At 31.3% G+C, this 24,798-nt stretch overlaps 4 protein-coding genes and 2 pseudogenes across 5 annotated transcripts; 4 read left to right on the top strand and 2 right to left on the bottom strand.

The window, feature by feature from the left end:
• Positions 1-24: 24 nt before the first annotated feature.
• On the bottom strand, positions 25-887 carry LOC110619298 (protein VAPYRIN-like). The gene is made up of 2 exons (XM_043958236.1): positions 361-887; positions 25-268 (listed from the first exon to the last, which is right to left on the bottom strand). The coding sequence occupies exons 1-2, from the start codon at positions 793-795 to the stop codon at positions 71-73; spliced, it is 633 nt and encodes a 210-aa protein (XP_043814171.1). The 5' UTR covers positions 796-887; the 3' UTR covers positions 25-70.
• Positions 888-9,505: 8,618 nt separating this feature from the next.
• Positions 9,506-10,184, top strand: LOC110619082 (uncharacterized protein At3g28850). The gene is made up of 2 exons (XM_021762338.1): positions 9,506-10,035; positions 10,118-10,184. The coding sequence occupies exons 1-2, from the start codon at positions 9,506-9,508 to the stop codon at positions 10,182-10,184; spliced, it is 597 nt and encodes a 198-aa protein (XP_021618030.1).
• Positions 10,185-14,320: 4,136 nt separating this feature from the next.
• Positions 14,321-16,005, bottom strand: LOC122724021 (annotated as a pseudogene).
• A 1,646-nt stretch (positions 16,006-17,651) lies between these two features.
• LOC122724023 lies at positions 17,652-18,707 on the top strand. 2 transcript variants are annotated; one of them, XM_043958235.1, is made up of 2 exons: positions 17,652-18,352; positions 18,444-18,707. In XM_043958235.1, the coding sequence occupies exons 1-2, from the start codon at positions 17,767-17,769 to the stop codon at positions 18,695-18,697; spliced, it is 840 nt and encodes a 279-aa protein (XP_043814170.1). In that variant the 5' UTR covers positions 17,652-17,766; the 3' UTR covers positions 18,698-18,707. The 2 variants fall into 2 exon arrangements, with proteins under 2 accessions (XP_043814170.1, XP_043814169.1); XM_043958234.1 differs by having other exon boundaries at positions 18,426-18,707.
• Positions 18,708-21,010: 2,303 nt separating this feature from the next.
• On the top strand, positions 21,011-22,587 carry LOC122724012 (annotated as a pseudogene).
• A 255-nt stretch (positions 22,588-22,842) lies between these two features.
• On the top strand, positions 22,843-24,798 carry LOC122724022 (peptide-N4-(N-acetyl-beta-glucosaminyl)asparagine amidase A-like). The gene has a single exon (XM_043958233.1). It carries the CDS (start codon positions 23,480-23,482, stop codon positions 24,647-24,649), a length of 1,170 nt encoding a protein of 389 aa, XP_043814168.1. The 5' UTR covers positions 22,843-23,479; the 3' UTR covers positions 24,650-24,798.

The raw sequence follows: 24,798 nt of genomic DNA, 5'->3' as shown, positions 1-24,798 counted from the left end.
ATTGATGATTTATGTGCATATGAATATAGAGAAATATATAAATTTCAATTAAAAATATTTAATTTAACAGTTAACAATCTATTAACTTAACTAGCATTGATACTATATCTTTGTGCCCTTTGATAGCTGCTGCACGCAAGGCTGTGAAGCCATATTGATCTTTATAGTTTTCGTTTGCACCTTTCTTTAGTAATGATTCAAGGTGTTCCAAGTTCCCTCGCCTGGCCGCCATTAGCACTACTTCTCCACGTTCCAGAGTCTCCAGAATCTCCTCCGGCGTCATCGTCAATAAAGAAAGGTTCTTAATAATGTAGTCTGAATTATTTCAAGCTGGATTCTCTAGTTTGTGACTATACTTACATGTCCCTTGTCCCGAGCAACATCAAAAGCTGAACGGCCATGATTATCTGCGATTGTGGGGTCAGAACCCATCTCAATTAGCATCTCTACCATCTTATGGTCACCATTTGCCGCTGCTCTATACAGTGCAGTCCTGCCATCTTTGCTCTTAGCATCCTTATCTGCACCGGATTCCACCAACACCCTAGCGCACTTGATATTCCCTCTACCTGCCGCCAAAGGCAACGGTGTCCTTCCTTCTTTATCTCTCAAATCCAATGGCCCAAAACTATCCAATGAATCCAAAACTTCGTCCGTCCGATCAAATGCTATTGCCACGTGCAGCTCGCTCCAGCCTTTGGATTGCCACTTTGCGTCGATTTGATGAAAGCCCACATCATCCGCTTTCGCCCGTGCGTCGATCTTCAACCCAGCTTCAAGCAGTAAGTTCACCATACCCTCAGGGTCAGCCAACTCAGTAGCAACTCGAAGGGTTGTCTTTGTCCGCTTTGGAAACTTGTCGTCACTTATGGAAGATGCAAAAACGACACTTTAATCGTGGGGACGGCGTTTGGGTTTGTCTTTGTCCCTAATGTATTAAGACTTAAAGTATAATTACATAATAATTAGTTTTTTTTATAAGTTAAAAAAATATATTTCCTAACTATTTTTATATTTTTTAATACAATTGATAGCTAAATATCTTATGAAACGATATAAATTAGAGATTTGAATAGATAAAATATTTTCGAATATTTAATCTGATGGAATTTTATTACAGTGAATTTGAATAAAATATATAATTAGATTTGAAATAGTTTTGATTTAAATTCATGGTAGACTTGCTTGGATTTGGATTTTTCATATTGAATAATCATTAATTAAAAAATTTTATTTATAAATTATTAATTAAAATTATATAAATATGGTATTAATTTGAGTTATAATAATTGATTTTAGAATAAATTTAAATAATTTAATATAAATTTTCATCGTATTTGAACGAGTTTAATTATTAAAAATATTAACCAATTTTGGATAGGGTGTTTTTTGTGAATGTCCTAGAGAGATGAACAATGAAATTCATTTTATATCATTTGTTAAATCACATTATTGTTTATGCTTTAAAAATAAATAATTAAATTAAATTAAAAATAGTTATATTACACATTTTATTGATGTTTGTAAATGTTTCTCTCATAAATTCAGTTTTAAATGTATTTATTAAAAATCATTTTAGTTTTAAAAGTTGACTCATCAAAATCCGGTTTGGATAGATTAGTGGTGCACAAAGTTGAATCAAAATGGAAAAATTAAAAGGAGAAATTTTTAAATGAATTAGATTTATTATGAAGTTAATAGATATTAAAGGCACTCAGAGACTTAGCCTGGTGGAAAGTGCATCATAGTAGACTTGAGAGGTCTAAGATTCTACTCTCTCAACCCCTATTTCAAAAAAAAAAAAAATATTAAAGTGAATTTTATAATATAATTTATTATTTATAATTTTAAAAATTTATTAATTTATAATAAATTGGATCCAAATATATACTTCCCATCAAATGTACTTAAAAATAACTCAATTTATTGATTTATTGGTTTATAAAAATTATTTTCGTCAATTTTATAGTAAACAATATTTTATTAATAATAATATTAGTCGATATACTAATATGTAGAATGCTTTCAGGTGAGCATTTATTAAATTTTAAAAATTAAACTCTATCTTATTTTATTTTGTCAATTTTATAACAAACAACATTAAAAAAAGTACGAGATAAATTTAAATATTGTATCATAAAAAGCTACTACTCAATTTAAATAAATAATGTAATGCATGGTGGTCAATTTAAGGTCAACGTGAAAGATGAAATTAGAGATTTAAGCCCATATTCTAAAATTCTTAAATATTGATTTCAATTCAACGATTTCATGAAAAAAAAAAAAGTGACATACAGCAAATTTTAATTTGATTTAAAGAAAAATAAAACAACTTAATTAAATTGATGTTGATTTTATTTTAATTTTGCTTCAAAACCTAACAGATTACTATTTAAATTCAAAATAAAAACCAAACCATGACTCAATTGGGAATGTAATTCCTTTTGTTTGCTCCCCATTTTCTAATTTTTAAATGTGAGTCCATACTGATAATTTTCATTTTTCAATAAAATTTTAGGATGCAAACCTCACTTATTAAGGACGGATGATTATTCATCTAACTCATTTTAGGATGAGGTTAGAAAAAATCATATAAGCATATGGATAATATTTGATGATAAGAGTCTTTTTCTGTAATATTAACCGTTTTATTAAACTATTAACTGATTATTCACCTTATTTAGTAGGGAATAGCAGTTATGTTAGTGATTAGTCGAATATAAAAGATAATTTTTTATAATTTATTTTTTTATCACTAAATCAAAATATTAAGCATTAAGAAAAAATTATTATTTAATTTTTATGAAAAAATTTAATTTTAAAAAATATATTAAAATATTTAAAAAAATTTATTAGTAAATGATTTGGTTAATTTTATTCATTAAATATTTTACTATTTAATTTTTATAATTTTAAAAATTTATTAATTAATATTTTAGATATTTAAAAAGTTTATTAATTAATTTTTTATATTCATAACATTTTAAACTCTTTTATAATATTTAACCTTAAAATTAATAAAAAATAATTATTATTTTTTAAAAAATATTAAAAATATTTTAATATATTTTTTAAAATTAAAAAATTAATTAGTTTTCTTATACCATATACACTAAAAAATATTTTTTTCCTTACTAAGATGGAAGTAGCGGGAAGAAACCATTGTGATCCTATGACATCTTTTATTCTAGAAATGATATTAAAGTTTCAATAATGATTTCTGAGTTGTTCCTGCACATGCATTTGCTCATATATATGGCACAATTAAGTTCTATAGTCGTAAACAGAATTTATTGGAGTTCTCCGCATTAGCTGAGAAAAATTATTTAGGGATTGGCAGATCTCAATGCACTCCCTCTGGCTACTAGTGAATATCCCCGAAATCAAGAAATTAAAAATATTATCATGGGCTGCATTACCATTTTTTCCTAATTTGCTCCATTTTTTTTGCAAATATTAATATTAAAAATTCATAAATAATTAATTACCATAACTTCAAATTTTTCCTAGCAAACTTGACTTTATATATAATTACTTTCTTTCTTACTAAATTCAAATTTAGAATAAATATTGAGAATATCTAATATTTTTAAAGACCTCTGAAGATTTAAACGATCATTGTTTTCTATTATTCCGATCTTTGACGGGATGAGCCGCTTACTGTTGACTGTCAAATTAATAGGGACAATTATATTTTATTATTTATCGATAGTTAATTTACGCAGATCATTTCTCATGGTGAATAGAAAATAAAAAGTTAGGTTTAAAAAAGAGGAAAATGCGAGAGTACCGAGTTACAAAAGGAGTACAGAGAAAAACTTACATTATTATATATATTATAAAAACGTGTAGAAGCATATAAGAAAATCATTATATGAATTGTTAATCTAAGAAAAAAAGTCGTTAATTAATAAAAATATTTCGTGGTCGCTCGTTAAAATTTTAATTAAAAAATAATAACGCTCGGAGAGAATATTTTTATTTTTAATATTTTTAATTTAAAAAATATTTTAAATATTCATAAACATTATGATCGTTTATTTTCTTGCTCTAAAAAATAGAGCAATATTATATCAATAACAATCTTATGTTGAAAATTGTTTGCTTTAGCCAATGTTCCTAATTTATCCCAATAAATAAATAAATAAAAAGAATGATGTAGAAGACATGAAAATTCATACAAGTGTACATTATGAGGTATAAGAGAATAAAAATTAGAACAAATCATTCAATATTAATTTTCCAAATTTCAACTTTGCTAACATAAGCAACATACTTTATTTATTTATTTTTATTATTGAAAATATAAATAATTATAAGGACTAATTAAAAATATTTTTATATTTTAGTTCAATTTTTAATCATATTTACTAAAAATAAAAAGATTCTAATGATTCGTAGAGTGTCAGTATATATAAGATATAGTTATATAATAAGATTCTAATGATTCGTGATTCTTGATCAATTGAGTCCACCCATAATAAAATAAAGATCTGTTCAATGTGATGATCCGTTTTCAGAATGACATCGTCCTTTTATAACTGGTCAAATCTCTTATGACACTTAAATTATCGTTAAAAGATATTATATAGTAAATCTCTATTACGTTTATATATGTAAAATTTTTTATCTATTACTAGTTGGATTTAAGATTATCTAATCAATTTTATTTTTTTTTATAATATACCAAGTAAATATAGAGTTTAAGGTATATATTTTTACACTTACACTAATCTATTTTCCGTTAAGCTAACCATTGTTGTTCTCTCAGCTAATGCCAAGAACATCAAATTGTTTGAACGTGTTGATTTGTGTATTATCTATGATAGCTTTGAGGAGACACAACCAAACTTCACTTCTGGAGATCATATGAAGATCCAACCTACTCCCATACCCTCCTAACTGCGCATTTCAAGATGTTTTTTTTTGTTTCTCTCTCTTTTATCTTCATGATATTCTAAACAATCTTTTACATTTTTTTTCTTTTTCCAACAAGGTTATGCAATTAGCTTTCCAACAGGGTTATGCAATTAGCTTTACAACAGGGATATGCAATTATCTAATGCAGCCTTTTTTTCTTTCACCAATTTCCATTATATATTGCAATCTCAAAAAAAAATCCATTATATGTTTTTATTTATTTATTTGTCTTTCCTGGACCGGCGTGTGAAACTTCTGTTAATGTATTTGTTTTTTCCAAAAATGAAATTCTTAAATGTTTGTAGTGAATTCCTTTACTACTGAATCATATAAGGGTTTTTCATTTGATGATGACATACAGTGGTGTATATTAATAACTAAAGAACAATTTGATCATATTCCTTCTTCATTTTAATGAACTGAAACATTATGTGGTCATTCTAGCATTTAGTCTGAAGCCTTGACTGATAGAGCGAACACTTGTGAACTTTCACTAAGAAAACGTCTAGCTGTGTACATATATTAACATTAATATTGCCTTACGCAGCTGTTGAAATTGAAGGCTATCTAGAAAAATAAGTCAATCAACCATCTGATGAATGCAAGGCAAGCAGACAGGTAAAGTAATTTAATTAAAGAAGCTCTTATGTATGATCATGTTAGCTTAACAAAAGACGACAAAAGTTTATCTGATCTTGAAAGAGGGGTTGAAACAGGATCTATGGGGTCAAGGGCTTAATAAATGGCAAAAAAGAAGACATGCAACTCGCACAATGAATCATGAAGAAACCATGATTCCAGGTCAAATATACCAGTCATGGCTTCAAAATGCTTCTGATATTGCCTCTAGAAGAGGAATAAAATGAAAGGTTCGTGCTTGCTCTTCAACATGGTTCACTTTTCTAACCTGGGCAATGAATCTTTTGATTATCATGTAAGTCAGGAGACAATTGGATAGGCTAAGAATATACTAACATGTCCACCATTGTTTAAAATTTCAATTGTTGGATGTATCTACCCTTGCAAAACAAACATTAAAGTGAAAAGCAAAGGAGCCTTGGACAACATACTGCATATTTTGCAGGAATGCAGGGATATTACGTCTTATTGGAGTAGCTAACCTGATGGATCTGCCACCTCTGTTCCTTATTGATGATTTATGTGCATATGAATATAGAGAGATCTATTATCCAGCACCTCTTCTGGAGCTTTGAATGAGAAGTGCCCAACCTCCCATAAGTTTATTATCCTATGAAAGACAATTGAATAAATTCATATTTTCGGTCTGCACTGGAAGGACTTCCATTGCTCTGCATCCAGAACCAGCAAGAGCCAACTGGATATGTAAGTCTCTCCAGTTTAATCAGTTTGTTCCAAGGAGAAACACTGAAGTCTATCTGATCGAGTTTGGAGAATCTTTTCAGTGTTGGGTCTCCGTCACTGGATGTTTCTTTTCATCAGTAGGCTACTTCCCCTCATTACTGGATAGATACTTCTAGAGAGGTGCAGGCACCCAGCTTGTAGAAAAGCTATAATGCGACTCCGCTTCAAAACTAGCTCGCAAGGATAGGTTTACAAATCCATTCATATTGTTAGATGGATGTACAAACAACAATTATGTGATTTTCCATAAAAATTGTAATTAAAGAATTAAGCAAGTGATTTTCCATAAGAATTGTAATTAGAGAATTGAGCAAGTAAGGCAAAAAAAAAAAAAAAAAAAAGCAAGAATAAGTAAGAAAGAAAGGAATAGGATTTGGGGATAAATTTTGAATAAATAAAAAATAAATATGTTAGAAGATAACAAGTGTGTGATTTATAATACTCTTCTATTCTCATAATTTTGAATATTATTTAATCAATTTTAGATTTTCAAAATATCTCTCTAAATTAATTCATATTTAAAATAAAGTTTTATATTAAATATTTTTGTGAAATTTTTTTCTCTTTCTTCTACGACTTATCTAAACAAGCTATTTTATATCATATGTAACTTTCAACACCAACTTTTAAAACATCAAACATTTTCATAAACAATATAAAAGATAGTGTTTTGGAACTCTTACCCTATTATCATGGATTATTTACAGAAAAGAAAAGTAAATAATATTATTATAAGAAAGAATGATGCAGATAAATTAGAGTTAGTAGAAACACTAGTAGATATAGATGACTCAAAAATCTTCCCTTGAAGTTTGTTTTTGAATTCTGGAAACATAATTAAGAGAATTAAATGTGAGTCCATACTGATAATTCTCATTTTTCAATAAAATTTTAGGATGCAAACTAGACAATTATTCATCTAATAACTCATTTTAGGATGAGGTTAAGAAAAATCATATAAGCATATGGATAAGATTTGATGATAAGAGTCTATATTAAGGATATTGGGTTTTAGGCTAATCCTTTTTCTGTAATATTAACGGTTTTATTAAACTATTAACTTATTATTCACCTTATTTAGTAGTGAATAGCAGTTATGTTAGTGATTAGTTGAATATAAAAGATAATTTTTTATAATTTATTTTTTTAATCACTGAATTAAAATATTAAATATTATTTTAAGAAAAAATTATTACTTAATTTTTATAAAAAAATTTAATTTTAAAAAATATATTAAAATGTTTTAAATATTTTAAAAAATTTATTAGTAAATCATTAGGTTAATTTTATTCATTAAATATTTTACTATTTAATTTTTATAATTTTAAAAAATTATTAATTAATATTTTAGATATTTAAAAAGTTTATTAATTAATTTTTTATATTCATAACATTTTAAATTTTTTTATAATATTTAACCTTAAAATTAATAAAAAATAATTATTATTTTTTAAAAAATATTAAAAATATTTTAATATATTTTTTAAAATTAAAAAAGTTAATTAATTTTCTTATACCATATACACTAAAAAATACTTTTTTTTTCCTTACTAAGATGGAAATGGCGGGAAGAAACCATTGTCACCCTATGACATCTTTTATTCTACAAATGATATTAAAATTTCAATAATGATTTCGGAGTTGTTACTGCACATGCATTTGCTCATTCATATGGCACAGGCAATTAAGTTCCATAGTGGTAAGCAGAATTTATTGGAGTTCCCCACACTAGCTGCTCTTCACTTTATCAGAGAAAAATTATTTAGGGATTGGCAGATCTCAGTGCACTCCCAATGGCCACTAATCATATCTCTGAACATCCCCGAAATCAAGTAATATTCGAAATCAAGGAATTAAAAATATTATCATGTACTGCATTGCCATTTTTTTCCAATTGGCTCCATCTTTTTTGTAAATATTAATATTAAAAACCCATAAATAATTAATTAACATAACTTCAAATCTTTCCCACCAAACTTGACCGTATATATAATTTCTTTCCTTTTTACTAAATTTATATTTAGAATAAATATTTCATATTTCTGAATATCCCCGAAATCAGAAAATTAAAAATATTACCATATGTGCATTGCCATTTTTTTCCCAATTGGCTACATCTTTTTTGCAAATATTATTATTACCCATAAATAATTAATTACCATAACTTCAAATCTTTCCAAGCAAACTTGACTATATATATAATTACTTTCCTTCATACTAAATCCAAATTCAAAATAAATATTTCATATCTCTGAACATCCCCGAAATCAAGGAATTAAAAATATTACCATGTACTGCATTGCCATTTTTTCCCAATTGGCTCTATCTTTTTTGCAAATATTAATATTAAAAACCCATAAATAATTAATTAACATAACTTCAAATCTTTCCCACCAAACTTGACCATATATATAATTTCTTTCCTTCTTACTAAATCTATATTTAGAATAAATATTTCATATCTCTGAATATCCCCGAAATCAAGGAATTAAAAATATTACCATGTGTGCATTGCCATTTTTTTCCCAATTGGCTACATCTTTTTTGCAAATATTATTATTAAAAACCCATAAATAATTAATTACCATAACTTCAAATCTTTCCAAGCAAACTTGACTATATATATAATTACTTTCCTTCGTACTAAATCCAAATTCAAAATAAATATTTCATATCTCTGAACATCCCCGAAACCAAGGAATTAAAAATATTATAATGTGTTGGATTGCCATTTTTTCCCAATTGGCTCCATCTTTTTTTGCAAATATTAATATTAAAAACCCATAAATAATTAATTACTATAACTTCAAATCTTTCCAAGCAAACATGACTATATATATATAACACTTTCCTTCTTACTAAATCCTAATTTAGAATAAATATTTAATCTCTAAATGTCCCCGAAACCAAGTAATTAAAAATATTACCATGTGTTGCATTGCCATTTTTTCCCAATTGGCTCCATCGTTTTTGCAAATATTAATATTAAAAACCCATAAATAATTAATTACCATAACTTCAAATCTTTCCAAGCAAACATGACTATATATATAATTACTTTCCTTCTTACTAAATCCAAATTTAGAATAAATATTGAGAATAACTAATATTTTTAAAGACCTCCGAAGATTTCCAGTCCTACTTTGTAATCCTAACTAGTCTCATGTCTCTTCCATTCTCTCTCTCTCTCTCTATATATCTAATGTGGCTAGAGTGGCTGAGATCACCAAGTAGGGCTCACACCTCCCCAAGACAGCCGCCAGAGCCACCTTCACCAAGGTACTTCTCCTGCTTATCTTTCAAAGATATCAATGCCATTCTAGAAGAAGAAAATGGATCCAAATCCCAAACCCCCAGAAGACCCTCCATTTTCCACCGCGCCTCCCCACTCCACCGCCACCACCTCAACCGCTCTAAAACATTCATAATTTCACCACCTCCTAACCAGGATGACCACAAGATCATCCTCTACTTTACCAGCCTCGGCGTTGTTCGCAAAACATTCGAAGATTGCAGAACCGTCAGATCAATCCTCCGTGGATTTCACGTCCCAATTGACGAGCGAGATTTGTCCATGGATGCCGGGTATCTCGACGAAATACAGATTATCACTGCGTCCAAAAAAGTTAGGTTACCTGCAGTTTTCTTAGGAGGGAATTATGTTGGTGGGGCCGAGGAGATCAAGGAGATGAATGAGAGTGGTGAGTTGAGTAAGCTGCTTGGTGGGTTACCGTTTGTAGGAAACAATATTAAAATTAAATTTAATAGCGTCTGTGATGTTTGTGGAGGGCTGAGATATGTTCTTTGTGCACAGTGCAATGGCAGCCATAAGATCTACTCTGAGAAGCATGGGTTTAGGACCTGCACATCGTGCAATGTAAACGGTCTGATTAAGTGCGACCTATGTTATCCTGTGCAATGTAAACGGTCTGATTAAGTGCGGCCTATGTTATCCCGTGAAGCGGCGACGTATGTCAACTTAGCCCTCTATCCACAATAGGAAATATAGAAATAAAATGATATTAGAATGGAAGTAGCATGTGTTTTTTCTTTTGCTTATTTTATATTTTAGAAAAAAATGGAATACAGGAAAGTGGGGATCTTTCTATTTGGGTTCTTTTATTTGATGGGATTTGTTTGATTAGATGTTTATAGACTTTGTTTTTGCCACAGATGTTTATATACTTAGCAGCAAGTGTTTGATGATTTATGAATTATTTGTGAAACTTGTAAATCTTTACTTGTTGATTTTTGTTTATTATTTCTAACAAGTCCCTGTGATACTATTTCTCCTTTTTTTTTCTCTTTTTCTTTGTTTTTTGCAAACATAAGTGATTTCTAATTTCTATTACATAAAAGGGAAATGCAGTATTTCAGTCATACACCATACCTATTGAAGAATATTCAACATAAAAAAAACAAATCATGGATAGCTACTATAATATGCTTTAGAAAATATCATTGAGAAAATTATTAACTTAAATATATATTAGTCAAATTTATAAAAAAAAATTAATTTAAAATTAAATTTAACATATATTAGTCAAATTTATAAAAAAATTAATTTAAAATTAAATTTAACATGCTTTATTATAAAAAATTGAATAAGTAAATAATTTTAATTTTTTTTTAGAATGAGCATTAAAAATTGAGAGACTAGAATATGAGAGTTCTCTCAAATTCACTTAAATGCACTTACCAGATTAAATCGGTGAGTGCAATTTTAAATTCTATTTATATATGTATATATATATATATATACATAAACTTATCTTAAACGATCATTATTTTTTATTATTTCGATTTTTGACGGGATGAGCCACTTTACTGTTGACTGTCAAATTAATAGAGACAACTATATTTTCTTATTTATCGATAGTTAATTGACGCATATCGTTTCTAATGGAGAAGGAGAAATAAGAAGTTAGGTTTAAAAAAGAGGAAAAAGCGAGAGTACCGAGTTACAAAAGGAGTACAGAGGAAAACTTATATTATTATATATATTATAAAAACATGTAGAAGCATATAAGAAAATTATTATATGAATTGTTAATCTGAGAAAAAAAGTCGTTAATTAATAAAAATATACTGTGGTAACTCGTTAAAATTTTAATTAAAAAATAATAACGTTAGGAGAGAAAATTTTTATTTATAATATTTTTAATTTGAAAAATATTTTAAATATTCATAAAGATTATGATGTTTATTTTCTTCTCTTTTTGCTCCTGGAAATTCATCAGATTTAGAGTTCTTCATATGGAACCCATTTTCAAAAGAAAAGTTTCTGATGTAAAAATAGATAAATTGCAAAAATACAAGTTTGGTCTAAATAGATTCTCTTGGCCTTTGACAAAAAAGAAAAATAGCTCAAGCATAAAGCAGACTCTGCACTATTTTTCTGTCAAATCACACCGACCATAATAATTCTATATTTGTTAAACAATAATAATAATTCAATAAAATTTAGAGATTAGAATATTCATCTATAATAGTGCTCTGTCCAGGGAGGGGAAAAAAAATATCACTTAATAGAAAAAACGCATTAATTATAAAAAATATATTAAATTAATTTTAATATAATCAAATCGAATCGAACCAATAAAAATTGATTTGGTTCGATTCAAACTGAAATCTATATTTTTTTAAATTTTTTTGCTTCTAATTTCAATAGAATAATTCAATAAATGTTTCACATAAATTTATCAATAAAAATTATCTCAATATATAAGAATAATATTTAAAAAATTCATATAAAATTTAAAAATATAAATCAATTCAGTATTTTAAATAATAAAAATATATATAAAATCGATTTTTCGATTTTTCGATTATTTAACACGTTTAAACTGAACCGAATCGAAAACTAAATAAATTGAAAAATATTAATCGAACCGGACCGAACTTTCCTATTAACCGAACTATTAAATCGAAATTGATCGGTTCGATTCGGTTTTTCGGTTCAAACCGACTTACGCTCAGCCCTAATGCTTGCTGCTCAAAGTTCTCCTCTTGCCTTAGTGTTGTGCTCTATGCCTCAGGTTAAAAACATTAGGTTATTATGCATATCAATAACGACTTGCTGATAATTTTTATTAATATTTTATATTTTTTTTTGAAATTAATAATAGTTTATATTTTTAAGAGCACATACGGTATACATTTAAAGTGTAAATTTATTATATTGTAATTTTTCAGCTTTATTCTGGTAACGTTTTAAACATAAAATGCTTGACATTTGAGCGTAATTTTAACAAAATGTAATTTTTAAAAAAAAAATATTTCCGATTCTATGAAATAATTTAAAAACTAAATGTAAAATTTATAATAAAAAATAATTATTTTATTAATTATGGATAATATATTAATATAATTCAAAATATGATATTTTTTTATCCTATAATTTTTATTTATTTTATTTTTTATATATATTAAAAAATAATTTTTTATTAGTCTTTTTATTGTACTCATCTTAAAAATAACTTAAAATATGGTTGATATTGAAATTTTAAAAGAGAAAGTTACTTATAATATCAATGAAATATAATTAATTTATTAATTAAATGTTAACAAAATTATATTTAGTAATTTAAAGAAAATAAAATGGAATCGTAAAGATCATATGTATTGAATTTTTTTTAATTACCCAAAATAAGTTACCATCTCATTTTCTTTTTAAATAAAAGAAATAAAGGTTAAAGCCTCAAGGGGCCGCGTGACTCATGGATTTTAACTTTCTTTTTCTAGTGTAATTCCCTTCTTTCTCTTTTCTTTTTTTAAATAAAATTTTCTTCCGGTTTAAGCAAATTATCCATAACTTCCTCCCTCTTTCTTTTCTCTTTTTAAACACATGAAAAATTCTTTTCTTTCTATTTATATTTTATTTCCTATCTCATTTTCTATTAATTCAAACATGATACAAAAAAATTCTTGATTTTTTTGATTTCTTTAAAATTCTTCTTGTCTTTTAAATGGAGGAACCAGGATTCTGATAAACCACTGATTTAGCTTCTACAGTAGCTGCTCCAGAATCCAACCAAAGATGCAAATTAGCATCAATGAGCCAATAAGAAATGCCATCACTAATACCAACTTCGATCACATGATTCCTTCCCATCCAAAAGAAACCCTAAAAATGGCGTCAAATCCAAGTCATAAGTGGGAAGATCAAATGCACCAATAGCCACTGCAGGTTTCCAAGACAATGGATTAATCCCGCCGGAGAAAATGACTGGAATGGAACTTCTGAGGCCACAAACTTCCCATCAAATTGTCACGAAAACTTCTCAAAATGCTCCATTACGGCGCAATGTAGTCAAATTGTTCATTCTAATGTAGGTAATCAATGGATTAGAGTACCAAGCCATAACCCAGATATGTGATAAGAAGTGTCGTTGCTGCATCCAGCATTGAAACTGAGGACAATATATGTCCATGGAGAGGAGCAATCCGAGGGTGGAGAGTAAGGAGTGGAAAAGAGATAGTTCGTGGTGTTTGTGTTGTTGGTGAAGCTGTGTTGGATAATTGGATGGGTGCATGATGGTGTCAAATGATCAGATGGTAGAGGAGGGGTGACTTCAAAGAATTCTTGGAATTCTTGCAAGTTGAGAGCGGCAGAGGGAGAGACTAGTGTGAGCAGAGTGAAGAGAAGTAGGCAGAGAAGAATGAGAACTGTCTTCATTTTCGAAGCAGGAGAATGCTTTCTTAGGTGTTTGATCTGTTATTTCAGGCTCTTTGTTATGCATATAAATGCACTAGATGGGGTCATAAATTATGCATGCCTTACCGAGCTCAGTATAATGTCTCTTAAAACAGCTAATTTGTACTTTTAGAGAAAAATAGTGTGAAGTAGAAACAGTTAGGATCTTTTTGTTTATGGTGTGGAATTCTGCAATTGCACAAATTCATTCTGCATGTGTACTTAGCTGACCTTCAGCATTAGGAATTAATTGAACACCTTTCAAAATTCAAATGCATGACTCATAATTTCTCAATTACACCAGAACATGCAAATTGTCTGTGAAACAAAAAATGCATCTGCAGATCATACGAGGACTAATTTTCACTACAAAATCCAATGCCTTTATAAGGTTAGTCATCTATTGATTTATACTAGTTGAGAATTTGGATATTATAGGCCTTGTATAGAATGCTAGAGAACTTTATCATGTTGGATGGATTGTAAAGAGGAAGGCAAAGAAGAGGGAGGAGGAGAAGGCAAGGAAGCTCCCCTGCTTACAAGAAACTGTGAAATGTCAGTGTAGCCAAGTGTTCTAGCCATGTAGAGTGGAGTAGCACCTCGGTTACTCATTGCATTAACATTAGCTCCTCTGCCGACCAACACCTCAACTGTCTCTAAACTGCCACCCTCCACGGCGAAATGCAGGGAGGAATGGCCTTCATTGTCCTGGCATTCCAAATCTACACCAAATTCAACTAGCATTGATACTATATCTCTGTGCCCTTTGATAGCTGCTGCATGCAAGGCTGTGAAGCCATATTGATCTTTGTAGTTTTTGTTTGCACCTTTCTTTAGTAATGATTCAAGGTGTTCCAAGTTCCCTCGCCGGGCCGCCATTAGCACTACTTCTCCACGTTCCAGAGTCTCCAGAATCTCCTCCTGCGCCGTCGTCAATAAAGAAAGGTTCTTAATAATGTAGACTGAAGAACAAAATTATTTCAAGCTGGATTCTTTACTTTGTGACTATACTTACATGTCCCTTGTCCCGAGCAACATCAAAAGCTGAACGGCCATGATTATCTGCGATTGTGGGGTCAGAACCCATCTCAATTAGCATCTCTACCATCTTATGGTCACCATTTGCCGCTGCTCTATACAGTGCAGTCCTGCCATCTTTGCTATTAGCATCCTTATCTGCACCGGATTCCACCAGCACCCTAGCGCACTTGATATTCCCTCTACCCGCCGCGAAATGCAACGGTGTCCTGCCTTCTTTATCTCTCAAATCCAATGGCCCAAAACTATCCAATGAATCCAAAACTTCGTCCGTCCGATCAAATGCTATTGCCACGTGCAGTTCGCTCCAGCCCTTGGATTGACACTTTGCGTCCATTTGATGAAAGCCCACATCATCAGCTTTAGCCCGTGCGTCAATCTTCAACCCAGCTTCAAGCAGTAAGTTCACCATACCCTCAGGGTCAGCCAACTGAGTAGCAACTCAGCCTCTCTCGGTGTGACAACTCAGAAAGTATCGACCTCTGCCTCTTTATTATATTCTTCACTGAGTTAACATCCCCACAGCTGACAGCATGCCGGAGAAGAAACGAACCGACGAAGGCAACCTTGAGCTTAAAATCTTGAGTTGACCAGAGAGGAAGGGAAGAGAACCATGAGTTGAGAGAATCGGGGTTAGTCAAATCGGATGAATTGGGAGGAAACGGTGCCGTTTTGATGAGGAAACGGTCGGAGGGAGAACGAGGGAAAGAGGATGGGAGATGGGTTTGTGGTCTGAGTATGATTTGAAAGATGGTAGAGGATGAAGGAGGGATAAGCCCAGTTGGTGGATTAACCAGGAACTTGTGCGGCGATGAAGTTTGGACCTTGAATGCTATTGGGGTAGTGGCGGAGAGAGACCTGAGGCGGACGTTGGCTCGGCATTTGGAATTGAGCATAAAGTCTAGAACAACCTCTGAGTCTGATACTTCGATGAGCGGCCTCTCCATTAATGGAGATAGAGAAGTCAGAAATGGGGAAATGGCCTGTATGCTGTGATGATTAATGAAGAGGAAAGATATTTTCCGAAATTAAGGAATTAAAAATATTACGCATTGCCATTTTTTTCCCACTCCATCAATTTTTTAAATATTAATATTAAAAATCTATAAATAATTAATTATCATAATTTCAAAACTTTTCAAACAATTTGACTATATATATATAATTACTTTTTTTATTAAATTTAAATTTAAAATAAATATTATATTACCATTTACGGGCATTGCTATTTTTTTTCAATTAGTTTCATCCGTTTGGCAAATATTAATTTTAAAAATTTATAAATAATTAATTACCATAACTTTAAATCTTTCTAAGTAAACTTGGCTATATATATAATTATTTTTCTTTTACTAAATTTAAATTTAAAATAAATATTTAATATCTCTGAATATCTCCGAAACCAATGAATTAAAAATACTATAATGTGTGTTGTATTGTCATTTTTTTCTAATTGGCTCCATTTTTTTTTGTAAATATTAATATTAAAAACCCATAAATAATTAATTACTATAACTTCAAATCTTTCCAAACAAACTTGACTATATATATAATTACTTTCCTTCTTACTAAATCCAAATTCAGAATAAATATTTAATATCTCTGACATCTCAGAAACTAAAGAATTAAAAATACTACAATATGTTGCATTGCCATTTTTTTTCCAATTGGCTACATCTTTTTTGCAAATATTAATATTAAAAACCCATAAATAATTAATTACCATAACTTCAAATCTTTTCAAGCAAACTTGACTATATATATAATTACTTTCCTTCTTACTAAATTCAAATTCAGAATAAATATTTAATTTAATATAAAAAATATATTTTACAATAATATTTATAAATTTTTTTTATATATTTTTATTTAAATATTTAAATATTCTTTAAAAATATTATATTTTTTAAATAAAAATTATTAATAAAAAATATTTTTTATATAAATTATTAATTAAAATATATAAGATTAAACGGGTTCGGATTTTATTCGGATAATAATAATCGGGTTTGGGACGGATTCGGATAGTTTAAATTAATTTTTAATCGGGTTCGGAACGGATTCGAGTAGTTTAATTTTCGCGGGTATCCTACCCGTTTACATCGTCTCTTTATGAGAATTGCATAGAATTTCAACTAATATTCTTTAAAATAAAATATTTAATATCAAAATTTATATAATATTTATTTTAATTAATTTATATTCTATAAAAAAAATTAATTTTCCATCTTATAATTTTTATTTTCACTTTCTTTTTTAATTATTTTAAAATTATTAATTTATTTTTAATTATAACAAACGACTATCATAATCTATTTAACTTTATCATATTTTTAAAACAATCACTTATTACTATATTATTTTATGATAAAATAAATTATTAAAATAATAACATCAATATACAAAAAGTTACAATAAAACTTATAAATCTTATACAATAATTATGTAATTACTACAATAATAGCAATTAGTGGCAAAAAAAAAGTTTACTACTATAATTAATGAAAGTTAATTAAAAAATTTACTACAATAATGGAAAATGAATTTACCCCGTTTGGCACTCTTAATAAAGTGCGGATACCAATCATAGAACGTCAAGTAGAGTTACGTAAAAAGTACAAAGCGAAACCGTTCAAAACTTTCCCTCCTATTTCATCCACCTTCCAAACTCTCCCCTCTGTCACTGCATCATCACATTTAATTCCTTCTATGTATAACTCGCTATCCTCATGAAGCCAGCCTTAAATTTCAAGTCCCTAAACGTCCCGAGACCAAATCTCGCCCCCTTACGCATCTCCGATATCTTACTCGCTGCCGACGACGACGACGTTTTAGACGAGCTTTCTATTATGAGCGAGTCTGAGTGTTCTAGGAGCATATGCTGTCCATCGCCCCACCGGATTGTGGCTCGGTGGATCTCGGGGCTGAGGCGGACCAGGGTGAAGAGAATCCCGGGTGAACATGTGAAGAAAGAGAAAGAGACAGAGAGCAAGATGGATGAAGATGAGAAAGGATTGGGTGATCGAGCGGTGCAGGCTAGATGTTCGATGAATGGACTGAAAGGATTGGGTGAACATGTGAAGAAAGAGAAAGAGATAGAGAGCAAGATGGATGAAGGTGAGAAAGGATTGGGTGATCGAGCGGTGCAGGCTAGATGTTCGATGAATGGACTGAATGGATTGGGTGAACATGTGAAGAAAGAGAAAGAGACAGAGAGCAAGATGGATGAAGATGAGAAAGGATTGGGTGATCGAGCGGTGCAGGCTAGATGTTCGATGAATGGACTGAAAGGTGGAAATTCGGTGTCGACGACTGGTCAGTCAGTTCTGTTTGTTTCTTATGTAAGTTTTATTAATTTGAAGTCTATATCAATTCAATGTGGTATTAGTATGTTCAATTTTTCCAGGAGAGAGCAGGAAAGATACCTCTTTCAATATGGGAGTTGGGTGTTGCCTTTTGTATCTAATTGCAGCAAGTAAAAACGAGCTTAATAAGATAGTGCAGATGAGGTTGCAAATGGAAACCCTCCTCCAAAATACCAGCGAAGAATTGATTAACAAAAGCAATATCTCTAAGCTGTCGAAACCAAATGATATGTTTGCGTGCTCTGACACTGATTCTCCACAAGGGCCACAGTTTGAATCTCAATACATACCGTAGTCCTCAGCAGTTTCAGCGGTTGATCGGTCTTTGAAGTGCCAACCACCTGAAAAAAAGAGCTTTCAGTCCATTCATCGAACATTTAGTCTGCACCGCTCGATCACCCAATCCTTTCTCATCTTCACCCATCTTGCTCTCTGTCTCTTTCTCTTTCTTCACATGTTCACCCAATCCGTTCAGTCCATTCATCGAACATCTAGCCTGCACCGCTTGATCACCCAATCCTTTCTCATCTTCATCCATCTTGCTCTCTATCTCTGTCTCTTTCTCTTTCTTCACATGTTCACCCAATCCGTTCAGTACATTCATCGAACATCTATCCTCCACCGCTCGATCACCTAATCCTTTCTCATCTTCATCCATCTTGCTCTCTGTCTTTCTGTTTCTTCACATGTTCACCCGGGATTCTCTTCACCCTAGTCCGCCTCATCCCCGAGATCCACTAAGCCACAATCCGGTGGGGCGATGGACAGCATATGCTCCTAGAACACTCAGACTCGCTCATAATAGAAAGCTCGTCTAAAACGTCGTCGTCGGCAGCGAGTAAGATATCGGAGGGACTTGAAATTTAAGGCTGGCTTCATCGAGGATAGCGAGTTATACATAGAAGGAATTAAATGTGATGATGCAGTGACAGAGGGAGAGTTTGGAAGGTGCATGAAATAGGAGGGAAAGTTTTGAACGGTTTAGCTTTGTACTTTTTACTTAACTCTGCTTGACGTTCTATGATTGGTATCCGCACTTTATTAAGAGTGCCAAACGGGGTAAATTCATTTTCCATTATTGTAGTAAATTTTTTAATTAACTTTCATTAATTATAGTAGTAAACTTTTTTTTTGCCACTAATTGCTATTATTGTAGTAATTACATTATTATTGTATAAGATTTATAAGTTTTATTGTAACATTTTGTATATTGATGTTATTATTTTAATAGTTTATTTTATCATAAAATAATATGGTAATAAGTGATTGTTTTAAAAATATGATAAAGTTAAATAGATTATGATAGTCGTTTGTTATAATTAAAAAAAAAATTAATAATTTTAAAATAATTAAAAAAGAAAGTGAAAATAAAAATTATAAGATGGAAAATTAATTTTTTTTATAGAATATAAATTAATTAAAATAAATATTATATAAATTTTGATATTAAATATTTTATTTTAAAGAATATTAGTTGAAATCCTATGCAATTCTCATTGAGAGACATGGGATACAGGGATGTAAACGGGTAGGGTACCCGCAAAAATTAAACTATCCGAACCCAAACCCGATTTATATTAGTAATATTCGAACCCGTTCCGAACCCGATTAAAAATTAATTTAGACTATCTGAATCCGTTCCAAACCCGATTATTATTATCCGAATAAAACCCGAACCCGTTTAATCTTTTATATTTTAATTAATAATTTATATAAAAAATATTTTTTCATTAATAATTTTTATTTAAAAAATATAATATTTTTAAAGAATATTTAAATTTACATTTTTAAATAAAAATATATAAAAAAAATTTATAAATATTATTGTAAAATATATTTTTTATATTAAATTAAATATTTATTCTCAATTTGGATTTATTAAAAATGAAAGTAATTATATATATAGTCAAGTTTGCTTGGAAAGATTTAAAGTTATGGTAATTAATTATTTATGGGTTTTTAATATTAATATTTGCAAAAAAAATGGAGCCAATCGGAAAAAAAATGGCAATGCAATATTTGGGAATGTTCAGATATATGAAATATTTATTCTGAATTTGGATTTAGTAAGAAGGAAATAAATTATATATATAGTCAAATTTGATGGGAAAGATTTGAAGTTATGATAATTAATTATTTATGGATTTTTAATATTAATATTTGAAAAAAAATGGAGCCAATTAGGAAAAAATGGCAATGCAACACATTGTAGTATTTTTAATTTTTTGGTTTCGGTCAGAGATATTAAATATTTATTCTGAATTTGGATTTAGTAAGAAGGAAAATAATTATATATATAGTCAAGTTTACTTGAAAAGATTTGAAGTTATGATAATTAATTATTTATGAATTTTTAAAATTAATATTTACTAAAATGATGAAATCAATTGGAAAAAAATAGCAATGGAGCAAATTGTAATATTTTTAATTTCTTGATTTTGGGAATGTACATAAATATGAAATATTTATTCAAATTTAAATTTATTAAAAAAGAAAAATAATTATATATATAGTTGAATTTATTTTGAAAAGATTTAAAATTATGATAATTAATTATTTATGAATTTTTAATATTAATATTTAAAAAACAGATGGAGCGGGAAAAAAAATGGCAATGCGTAATATTTTTAATTCTTTAATTTCGCTCATCGAAGTATCAGACTCAGAGGTTCGTCTAGACTTTATGCTCAATTCCAAATGCCGAGCAACGTCCGCCTCAGGTCTCTCTCCGCCACTACCCCAATAGCATTCAAGGTCCAAACTTCATGGCCGCATAAGTTCCTGGTTAATCCACCAACTGGGCTTATCCCTCCTTCATCCTCTACCATCTTTCAAATCATACTCAGACCACAAACCCATCTCCCATCCTCTTTCCCTCGTTCTCCCTCCGACCATTTCCTCATCAAAACGGCACCGTTTCCTCCCAATTCATCCGATTTGACTAACCCCGATTCTCTCAACTCATGGTTCTCTTCCCTTCCTCTCTGGTCAACTCAAGATTTTAAGCTCAAGGTTGCCTTCGTCGGTCCGTTTCTTCTCCGGCATGCTGTCAGCTGTGGGGATGTTAACTCAGTGAAGAATATAATAAAGAGGCAGAGGTCGATACTTTCTGAGTTGTCACACCGAGAGAGGCTCAGTCGCTCCTTCGAGTTGCTACTGAGTTGGCTGACCCTGAGGGTATGGTGAACTTACTGCTTGAAGCTGGGTTGAAGATTGACGCACGGGCTAAAGCTGATGATGTGGGCTTTCATCAAATGGACGCAAAGTGGCAATCCAAGGGCTGGAGCGAGCTGCACGTGGCAATAGCATTTGATCGGACGGACGAAGTTTTGGATTCATTGGATAGTTTTGGGCCATTGGATTTGAGAGATAAAGAAGGCAGGACACCGTTGCATTTCGCGGCAGGTAGAGGGAATATCAAGTGCGCTAGGGTGCTGGTGGAATCCGGTGCAGATAAGGATGCTAATAGCAAAGATGGCAGGACTGCACTGTATAGAGCAGCGGCAAATGGTGACCATAAGATGGTAGAGATGCTAATTGAGATGGGTTCTGACCCCACAATCGCAGATAATCATGGCCGTTCAGCTTTTGATGTTGCTCGGGACAAGGGACATGTAAGTATAGTCACAAAGTAAAGAATCCAGCTTGAAATAATTCTTGTTCTTCAGTCTACATTATTAAGAACCTTTCTTTATTGACGACGGCGCAGGAGGAGAACGTGGAGAAGTAGTGCTAATGGCGGCCCGGCGAGGGAACTTGGAACACCTTGAATCATTACTAAAGAAAGGTGCAAACAAAAACTACAAAGATCAATATGGCTTCACAGCCTTGCATGCAGCAGCTATCAAAGGGCACAAAGATATAGTATCAATGCTAGTTGAATTTGGTGTAGATTTGGAATGCCAGGACAATGAAGGCCATTCCTCCCTGCATTTCGCCGTGGAGGGTGGCAGTTTAGAGACAGTTGAGGTGTTGGTCGGCAGAGGAGCTAATGTTAATGCAATGAGTAACCGAGGTGCTACTCCACTCTACATGGCTAGAACACTTGGCTACACTGACATTTCACAGTTTCTTGTAAGCAGGGGAGCTTCCTTGCCTTCTCCTCCTCCCTCTTCTTTGCCTTCCTCTTTACAATCCATCCAACATGATAAAGTTCTCTAGCATTCTATACAAGGCCTATAATATCCAAATTCTCAACTAGTATAAATCAATAGATGACTAACCTTATAAAGGCATTGGATTTTGTAGTGAAAATTAGTCCTCGTATGATCTGCAGATGCATTTTTTGTTTCACAGACAATTTGCATGTTCTGGTGTAATTGAGAAATTATGAGTCATGCATTTGAATTTTGAAAGGTGTTCAATTAATTCCTAATGCTGAAGGTCAGCTAAGTACACATGCAGAATGAATTTGTGCAATTGCAGAATTCCACACCATAAACAAAAAGATCCTAACTGTTTCTACTTCACACTATTTTTCTCTAAAAGTACAAATTAGCTGTTTTAAGAGACATTATACTGAGCTCGGTAAGGCATGCATAATTTATGACCCCATCTAGTGCATTTATATGCATAACAAAGAGCCTGAAATAACAGATCAAACACCTAAGAAAGCATTCTCCTGCTTCGAAAATGAAGACAGTTCTCATTCTTCTCTGCCTACTTCTCTTCACTCTGCTCACACTAGTCTCTCCCTCTGCCGCTCTCAACTTGCAAGAATTCCAAGAATTCTTTGAAGTCACCCCTCCTCTACCATCTGATCATTTGACACCATCATGCACCCATCCAATTATCCAACACAGCTTCACCAACAAACACCACGAACTATCTCTTTTCCACTCCTTACTCTCCACCCTCGGATTGCTCCTCTCCATGGACATATATTGTCCTCAGTTTCAATGCTGGATGCAGCAACGACACTTCTTATCACATATCTGGGTTATGGCTTGGTGGCGTAGAGCTGCTTCGCACCATCACACCCAAGCTGACCATCGACAAATCAAGAAACTCGTGGACGGTCAAGAAGGACATCACTAGGTACTCCTCTCTTCTTGCAAAAGAAGACCTTAATCTCACAATGATTCTCCAAAGTATTGTTGACAATGTCTCCACTGGTGTTTACAATGTCAGCGTGACTGTCTTATTCTACAAAAATAGCTCCATTACTGTTTCATTAAACAGGAATGATCTGAGCCTTCCAATTTTAGCAGAAAAAGAAGCAAATGGAGATGGGGATAGTGTGCTGGAAGGTGTGTTGAGTTTCTATGATACTCCTGCTGACTTGATTGTTCCAATTTCTGATGATGGAGACACTGGGTTTTGGTACAGAATAAAAAATGAAATAGACTTGCCTTCAAAGCAAATCCTAGTTCCGTGTAACACCCACCGTGCTGTTCTGGAACTTTATGTTTCATTTCATGGAAATGATGAGTCTTGGTACTCAAATCCACCAAGTTCCTACCTGAGAATGAACAATATATCTTTGCAAGGCAATGGCGCTTATAGAGAGGTATTTGTTACAATAGATGGGGCTAGTGTAGGCTCAGAGTTGCCATTCCCAGTTGTGTTGACATCTGTGTTTAATTCTTTGTTTTGGAAACCAGTTGTTTCTATTGGTGCTTTTAATCTCCCTTCTTATGATTTTGAGGTGACACCTTTTCTAGAGAAGGTTTTGGATGGTCAGGTTCATGAATTTGGGGTTGGAGTAGGCAATGTTATTCCATATTGGCTTGTCGATGCAAATTTGCATATCTGGTTAGATAAAGGCTCATCCTCTGTCACCGCAGGAACCGTGGTTGCTCATAATCCTTCACTTGCTTTGAAAAGCCGGAAAGAAGTTAAGCGGCTTGATGGGTCATTTGAGGTAAAAGGGAAGGGAGGGAGTGAATCCAAGGGATGGGTTATATCAACTGCAGGGAACCTAACTACTCTTGTTCTGCAGGAGTTCAGGTTCCAGAGCTTTATACAATTTCAAAAAAATGCAACTAGAAAATTTGTTAAATTGAAAATCAAGGTAAACAAGGAAATTCAGGTGTTAAATGACAGGGGAGAGTTGCTTAAACGAGTTATTGTTAAAAGGAAGTATCCTCTGAACATGATCACTACAACAATACCAGGAAGAATTGTTGCAAATGTTTCTCATGCTTTTCTGGAGACATGGTCTAATGGCAATAACATGTCAAGGACTATTGACAATCTCCGCAGCAAGCTAGTTTTCCTGGTGAATCAAACACTAATCAGAGGTTGATTTACAGGGATATATCCATTTGCTACTCCAGGACTATTGCAGTTACTCATGGCATACTCTCTGCAGATGATTGATCAAACATAATTTAACCATGTTTTTAATATATTATTTACTGTTTATTTACACATTTTTCTAGCTTAAATTGTGTT

The sequence above is a fragment of the Manihot esculenta genome, chromosome 7, assembly GCF_001659605.2.
Source record: "Manihot esculenta cultivar AM560-2 chromosome 7, M.esculenta_v8, whole genome shotgun sequence".
NCBI classification, from domain to species: Eukaryota; Viridiplantae; Streptophyta; class Magnoliopsida; order Malpighiales; family Euphorbiaceae; genus Manihot; species Manihot esculenta.
This window is presented reverse-complemented; position numbering and strand designations above follow the sequence as displayed.